At 35.4% G+C, this 7,719-nt stretch overlaps 1 protein-coding gene across 1 annotated transcript in view; it reads right to left on the bottom strand.

Annotated features, from left to right (window-relative positions):
• Positions 1 to 5,965, bottom strand: part of otoa (otoancorin) — a 24,528-nt gene extending 18,563 nt beyond the window's left edge. Inside the window, exons 1-12 of the mRNA XM_016501675.1 lie at positions 5,911 to 5,965; positions 5,673 to 5,767; positions 4,728 to 4,749; positions 4,276 to 4,312; positions 4,029 to 4,158; positions 3,291 to 3,359; positions 2,910 to 3,100; positions 2,612 to 2,775; positions 1,989 to 2,113; positions 1,694 to 1,836; positions 835 to 943; positions 520 to 741 (exon numbers count right to left, since the gene is read on the bottom strand). Of these exons, the coding sequence (XP_016357161.1) occupies positions 520 to 741; positions 835 to 943; positions 1,694 to 1,836; positions 1,989 to 2,113; positions 2,612 to 2,775; positions 2,910 to 3,100; positions 3,291 to 3,359; positions 4,029 to 4,158; positions 4,276 to 4,312; positions 4,728 to 4,749; positions 5,673 to 5,767; positions 5,911 to 5,965 (1,362 nt within the window). The remainder of the gene's footprint in view (positions 1 to 519; positions 742 to 834; positions 944 to 1,693; positions 1,837 to 1,988; positions 2,114 to 2,611; positions 2,776 to 2,909; positions 3,101 to 3,290; positions 3,360 to 4,028; positions 4,159 to 4,275; positions 4,313 to 4,727; positions 4,750 to 5,672; positions 5,768 to 5,910) is intronic.
• Positions 5,966 to 7,719: the final 1,754 nt, after the last annotated feature.

Raw genomic sequence — 7,719 nt, 5'->3', positions numbered from 1 at the left:
TAACCTTGGCCAGAATTGTGGCAAGGCACAGCTCTGTCTCTGAGCTCTTCAGGCAGTTCCTTTGACCTCATGATTCTCATTTGCTCTGACATGCACTGTGAGCTGTAAGGTCTTATATAGACAGGTGTGTGGCTTTCCTAATCAAGTCCAATCAGTATAATCAAACACAGCTGGACTCAAATGAAGGTGTAGAACCATCTCAAGGATGATCAGAAGAAATGGACAGCACCTGAGTTAAATATATGAGTGTCACAGCAAAGGGTCTGAATACTTAGGACCATGTGATATTTCAGTTTTTCTTTTTGAATAAATCTGCAAAAATGTCAACAATTCTGTGTTTTTCTGTCAATATGGGGTGCTGTGTGTACATTAATGAGGAAAAAAAAATAACTTAAATGATTTTAGCAAATGGCTGCAATATAACAAAGAGTGAAAAATTTAAGGGGGTCTGAATACTTTCCGTACCCACTGTATATAAGGAACAAAACTCGGCTCTATAAACTGAGCTGAAAATCTAACCTTAGCAGCTTCCAACAGTTTCTTAGCCAGAGTCTTAGCTTGAGCAGGGCTCCAACTGGCCTGACTCAAGTTGGTGAGAATGTTGTTCAGGTCCTCAGAGGAGACGCTGGACAGCCAGGAAAGAGGAAGGGCAGACACGGCGGATCCCAGAGACTGCAGAATCTCAGGAGAGGAGGAACTGCTATCTTTCTCCAGAATGTTCTGTACTAGCTGTCTTTTCACCTGAGGGAGGGTTGAGGGGAAGAAAAAGTAACATTACAGTTATGCTACAGGAATTTGGGAGCAACAGCGATTGAATAAAGTGGCAGTTCTGACCTTGCCTATTTCAGGGTTGTTACAGGCATCAATCTGAGACAGCAGTTTTCTGCTAAGATTCAGATTCAGAGACTGTGCACCATCAAAGAAACAAGCCAGAGAGCCCAGTCTGTGAAAAAGTAAGAAGTTGATGAAACAGGAGTGAATATTTGATCCTTGGAGACCTGTTTCCATATCAGAGTAAATAAACTAAAAGCATAATGAGACTTTATATTTTGTAACTCTGTTTCAAACAATTGAGACTTTATATTTCATAGTGTGACTTCAAATCTCACTGTTGTGATTTTATATATTATAAATGCAATGTTATTGTTTGTAATTGCAACTTTGTTTCTACTAATTGCAACTTAATACTTCACAGTGGGACTTTATTTCTCACAATTATTAATTTGTTTCTTACCAATTTAACTTTGTCTTGATACTTTTTTGTAATTGTAAATTTTTTTCTTATAATTGCGTCTTACATTTCACACTGTGACTTTTTATCTCAAATTTGAGACTTTTTTCTCATAACTGCGGCTTAAATTTCACAGTGTGAATTTATATCTAGAAATTTTGAATTTGTTTGTTATAATTGCACCTTACATTTTACAATGTGACTTGTATATCTTGAAATTTCAACTTCTTTCCTCATAATTGTGACTTTATATCACACAATGTGACTTTCTGTATCACAATGCAACTTTATATCTCATAATTGTGAAAAATTTCTCACAGTGTGACTTTATATATTTTTAATCACTTTTATTTATTTATTTAAACAGAGCGGCAGTTCCAGAGGAACCAGTGTATTAATGCTGATAACCTAAATATATTTTACCAAACACATGCACTAAACACACAGTATGGAAATCCTGACCTGTCCAGGTTTTGAGTGAAATTGTCGCCGCTGGAACACTCTTGTTTCAAGCGTTGAAAAAGTGTTCGGCCAAGGGCAGGCTGTATTCCATTAACATTTTGAAATGATGGAGAGAAATCTGAAGTCCAGAAAAACTCACATAGCTGACAAAGAGAAAGATTACTGTAGTTATTTGCAGTTATAGGTGGTTTTGAGTTTACATTATGTTCGTATAGAATGCTCTGAGACACAAAGGCAATGGAACAATACACATATGAATTATGGCATTGGCTTGCATTTCATGTCACAGACTGACCTCTTCTTTAGGGATGGTCTTTGCTTCTTCTAAAGACAGTAGAGATAGAAAAGGCCCCATCATTGTCAACACTGTAGTGTTCAGCCAGGGCATTCTGGCAGGACATATATGGACTGCTGTTGAAGCTAAAAAAAAAAAAAGTGTATAAAGTGTATAAATATATATATTTTTTTAAATGATCAATAATTAATATTTCTACTAAATATAATTCATCTCCTCTCTTTGTATTTCTGCATTGTTTATCTTTGGTGTTTCTCTTTCTTCATTCTTCTGTTCATGATCCACGGTATCTTTTCTTTCTGAAACACGCATGTCTGTCTTTGTATTTAGCTTTTCTTTTCTAATGTTTCCTCTCCACCTTCTTCACCACTTTGCCATTCCATTTCAGTTTTCAGTTCTTTCATTGACTTCTTGCCCATTTACCATTCATCATTGGATGTTGAATCCCTTGAGCTCCTAGTACATTCATCACAGTCTTCACAACATTTTCTAGATTAGTCAAGAGAATTGATGCATAGATTATATTATTATATTATATTATATTACCATTATATTATATTATCAAATTTAAAATGATCAGGTCTGTTTTGATGAAAAAAGCTTGCTGATCACTCAAAACTTACGGATGATCGGTTTTTCCAGTGATCCAGAAGGCTGGATTCTAAAGGCAGGCGCTTTCAGAAGGCATTTAAATTCATTTAGTGCAACTCTCACTTTGATCCACCCTATAATCAGATGCCTCTGTTCCTCAGACAGAACGCTGAACACCTCACCAAACACCTTCATCCTTCAGCATCATGAGGGAGAAGAGAGAACATACGGTACACAAACAAGGAAACAAAATTTTACTTCAGAATTGAGGACTAAGATAAAGGTACCCCATATGTTTAGTCAGAGTTTAATGAAGCGCAATACGCTCACATTTCAGCCAGGTGAGATCTTTGTGAAAATGCCGGCAGCACAAAGCTAGATGGAGGCATTGTTTCTAAGAAGGGTTTAGCCGTCCATAAAAGCTTTGTTAGATCTTCTTTATTGAGCTCTGTTCCATTCTGCATGATTGTCATCCAGGAAAGAGGAGCCATGAATGCCTGCATGAAACAACGAGGACCTCCCTAAGTGTGTGCAAATGTAAAACAAAAAAATAAATAAAGAGAGAGAGAGAGAATGGAAAAAAGGTGTGTTAATGCCATTTTGCCTGAACAGTTTGAACAGTTCTACGAAGCACTGACCACCACATAGATAAGTGCTACCAAAATTATTATATTATATTATATATTTTTTTTCTGGTAGTCCAGCACTAACCGTACTATTCCTCATGAGATCAATCATATGGCCCATGTTGGTGCAGTTCCGCATCTTCTCAGCAATGTTCTAAATTTAATGTAGATTTCCCATCAGGATGAACATAAAATAAAGACAAAATATGGACATATGGGTGTCTCTCCTGTGTATCTCTCTGTATGCAAGCCAAAAACATGTATTTGCCAGTAAATGTCCCAAGCACTTAACTAAATCTGAAAGAACCCTGCAAAAGATTCACAAAGAGACTAACAATGTATTTATTCATTTTAAAAGTTGCAAATAGTTGTATTGTTGGATTGGGTTTCGGCTTTGGGTTAGAGTTAGTGACCCTTCGCAGGGAGTTTGATTGACAGGCGAGCTGACCAATCATTACGCTGAATCTGCCATGTTTGCACAACAAACAAACCAGACAAGAGAGTAGATTAACGTTGGTGGATTTGAACTTGAAAATTGTGTGTATTGACGTCTTTCCACGGTTGAAAAAAGATACCTTCTGGTGTTCATTCATGTTTATTTCATGCTATAAGTAGTAATGATCGGTTCACGTGCCGCTTGAACTGAGGCGCTAAAGTGATTTGTCGTATATTTCACTGCGTGAGAAAATTATGTGGGGCATGAGAGTGGCATGGCTTGTCAGACATAGCAACAGTAAAGAGGGAGGGGGTCTTTGCGAAGGGTCAATTGTCTTACTTTAGCTATAGGTAACCATATGCGTATGTTTGGGATATTGAGAGTTACCCAGACTGAGTCCTGCTCTTCTACCGTTTCATTGAACTGCGGTTTAGAGTGAGAGGGGACAGACTCAGCGAGTGAGGAGAGAAGCTCTGGAAAAATAGAGATGGGGTTCTCCATCATCTGTCCATATGAGCTGAAAGATAAACAAAGAAAATGTAGAAGTTTTCCATGCAATGAAATGTGATCTTTAGTATTCAAATATACACCTGGCATATAGTTGCTCTATAACATTAGCTCAACGGCAGTCTACCTGTTCAGTGAATTGTTCATTACAGGCACCTGGTGACCTGAAACAATACAACCACATAATTTAACAAAAGACACAATGCATGACTGAGAAACACAAACACTCTCTCTTTATGACTGGAAACAAAAGGAACAAAAATTTGCTGGTTCTGAATAGTAGCACAAACAATTGTTATCTGATGTGATAATATATAATGCATTTATGACGGTAGTAGATTATGATTAGTAATAAATTTTGTTCAGGGTGTGGCAGCACTGGAATGGATGCAATATGCAAATATATCCTACACTCTTTCCTTGGGCACTTGTATTTGCTTATGGTTTATGCAATATAGCTCCCTTAATTTATTACATTAAACACAGGTGCAACACATAAGTCATTCTGATACCATGATTATGTAAGGCCAAATGTGTTCAAGCTAAGAGATAATGAAAATGTGGCTGTACAAATTTTACCTTTCTCGAAGCATGTGCTCATCTGTCAGGAAACAAAGGAAATGTAAATATTACATTACAAAACAATGTAAAACAAAAAATGCTGTTTGTTCTGAATAAAACTTACATGCACGCATGCAATTGTATGGTTGATTAATGACTGGTGAACACTGCTAATATCAGCAAGTTAGGAATTAATTCATATCCTAATGATAGTTTCATCTTGCATATCATACTTGGGCGTTTCTTCACTTTTATGACCCAGAAATTGATTTTATTACTTTATTTTTTATTTTTTTATATAGGAAGGTTGGACCAAAAAAGTCTGTTTTTACTACATTTTTTATCTTTCAAATGCCTTTTATGTGAATTTTGTTTTACCCTTGTACATCAGACCCAGCCTTTTAATATTTAAATATGAAAATCCATAATAAAAATATAAATTATTTTGTATTTTTTTTTGTATTAAGATAATCAAGAAATAAATAGAATTTCAATATTTATTGTGTGAAAATTATTTATATATATATATTTTGTTTCCCTTCAAAATGAGAGTTAAGAGCACGATTGAAATGATTAATATTCATGTGATAAATCATGGGATATGTGAAGGACACAAAGAAAAATCATGGTAAATATCACTTATAAACTGATTATTTTATTGTGAGTTTTCAAGCTGTAATTCAGCTGTAATCAAGCTAATCTCTAATCAAGCTGTAATTTAACAAATTGTGCAAAAAGTGTAAAAAATATTATTTAATTGTCTCTGTTTAAGATATTTAATTTGATATCTATGAAGCAGGACAAGAGGTCGGCCATTTTATTAGTGTAATTTCCACATGTTATGAAAACTACATTGTTGGTTCAGAAAAATGACGATTCAGAAATAGTGTTTCAATAGTGCCTACAGTTAAAGAAACAACCAATTTATCCTAGCACATCACTGATTGTGTGGTACTAAGTTACCAGTTTCTTGGCCATTTCCCTGAAGTCTGCAGGTATTCTTGGAAATCCTATTGTTGACTGGTTGACAGGCATCTCCATCATACCCTGGGACATTACTGTAAATAATAACAACACAAAACATTTATACTGAAATTAGTGACATTTTTGTTCATTGTAAGATGCTTCACAAAACATTGTCTCTTCTATTTAAGTTCCAAAACTATGAAATTAAAAAGTGCAATACTATTAAACCAGTTACCTGTAGTCCACTGGACTAGAAACGACAGGATCAAAACCTCTCTATATAACCCCATTTTGCTGTTCCCTGTTCTCTTTCTCCAGATGAGGCTCTATGGACATTCAATATGGATTTAGATTTCAATGAAATCATCACATTGCAATGACAGCACACAGACATTAAAATAACCATATTACATAATGCTCTTCTGCAAATACTTTATCTAAAATGGCAGCTTTATTATCTGCAATGGCATTATCTGACAGAGGTAAATCACAAGCGGACAATACAGACATATCTGATGACAAGCAAAACAGTTCCATTCAATTGCATCAATGTTTGCATAGTACAAAAACTTTGCATTATTTAAACATGCAAGAGCAAAATTAAACTGTAGATACTCAAAGCATCATGTCAAATATGGGATAATGTTTGAATAGCAATAAAATACATACAAATCACAAAGGATAAAATCACCAGAATATTACATTAAATGGAGATTTCTACTGCAAAAAAACAGAACAGCTTCCTCCCGTTTTGCGGTGTCCCTGTCCTATTTGTGTTGTTATTGCATAAACTTGCATCTTATGTTCCAATGTTACTATGGTTTTTGTAGGCATGCCAACTGACTCTCAGATACCGCCTATCGTTCCCTACATCTACCTGTGGGGATTTGGGATGAGTGCTAGGATACTGCCTGTGTGAGATCACTCTCCCTGGAATACGGCTAGACAAAAACAGCCTTTATTTCTGATCTAGAATAGCTGTATGACAAAGCAAATCTGTACAATGTAACTAATGATTGAGTTTCCTTCGATTTGAATAGCTTATTTGTTTCGGCCCTGCGGTATTATGTCGCTTCAAAGAATATTATCAATGCATGAACTGAGCACACATTTATGACAGATTTGACGCAAATGTTTTTCTTCAGTCTGCCTCAAAGTGAATGAACCATAGCAAATAAGATACATTAGGTTACCACAACTGACATCATTTTAGGGTGTTACAAGCAAGTAAAAATAGATCCTCAAAAGATTTTGATGTCATGTCACCACATACATACATATATTTATTATTTCTACTGCAAAACCCAGAACAATGCCAGTCCCTGTTTTGAGGCATCCCTGTCCTGTTTATTAATTTTAAGGGCTTAGTGCAAGTAAAAATACATTTTTAATACATCTTGATGTCACCAGCTTTTACAATGCACAAATCATCTAATAAAATCATTTTGAACAAATGTTCCTATAGATCGGGGTGGGCAAACTTGGCCCTTCCAGGCCACTTTCCTTCAGATTTAAGTTCCAAAACTATGAAATTAAAAAGTGCAATACTATTAAACCAGTTACCTGTAGTCCACTGGACTAGAAACGACAGGATCAAAACCTCTCTATATAACCCCATTTTGCTGTTCCCTGTTCTCTTTCTCCAGATGAGGCTCTATGGACATTCAATATGGATTTAGATTTCAATGAAATCATCACATTGCAATGACGGCACACAGACATTAAAATAACCATATTACATAATGCTCTTCTGCAAATACTTTATCTAAAATGGCAGCTTTATTATCTGCAATGGCATTATCTGACAGAGGTAAATCACAAGCGGACAATACAGACATATCTGATGACAAGCAAAACAGTTCCATTCAATTGCATCAATGTTTGCATAGTACAAAAACTTTGCATTATTTAAACATGCAAGAGCAAAATTAAACTGTAGATACTCAAAGCATCATGTCAAATATGGGATAATGTTTGAATAGCAATAAAATACATACAAATCACAAAGGATAAAATCACCAGAATATTACATTAAATGGAGATT

Source organism: Sinocyclocheilus anshuiensis, unplaced genomic scaffold, assembly GCF_001515605.1.
Source record: "Sinocyclocheilus anshuiensis isolate Anshui unplaced genomic scaffold, SAMN03320099.WGS_v1.1 scaffold955, whole genome shotgun sequence".
Taxonomy (NCBI): domain Eukaryota; kingdom Metazoa; phylum Chordata; class Actinopteri; order Cypriniformes; family Cyprinidae; genus Sinocyclocheilus; species Sinocyclocheilus anshuiensis.
Note: the sequence above shows the minus strand (reverse complement) of the source record. Positions and strands in the feature narration are given on the sequence as shown.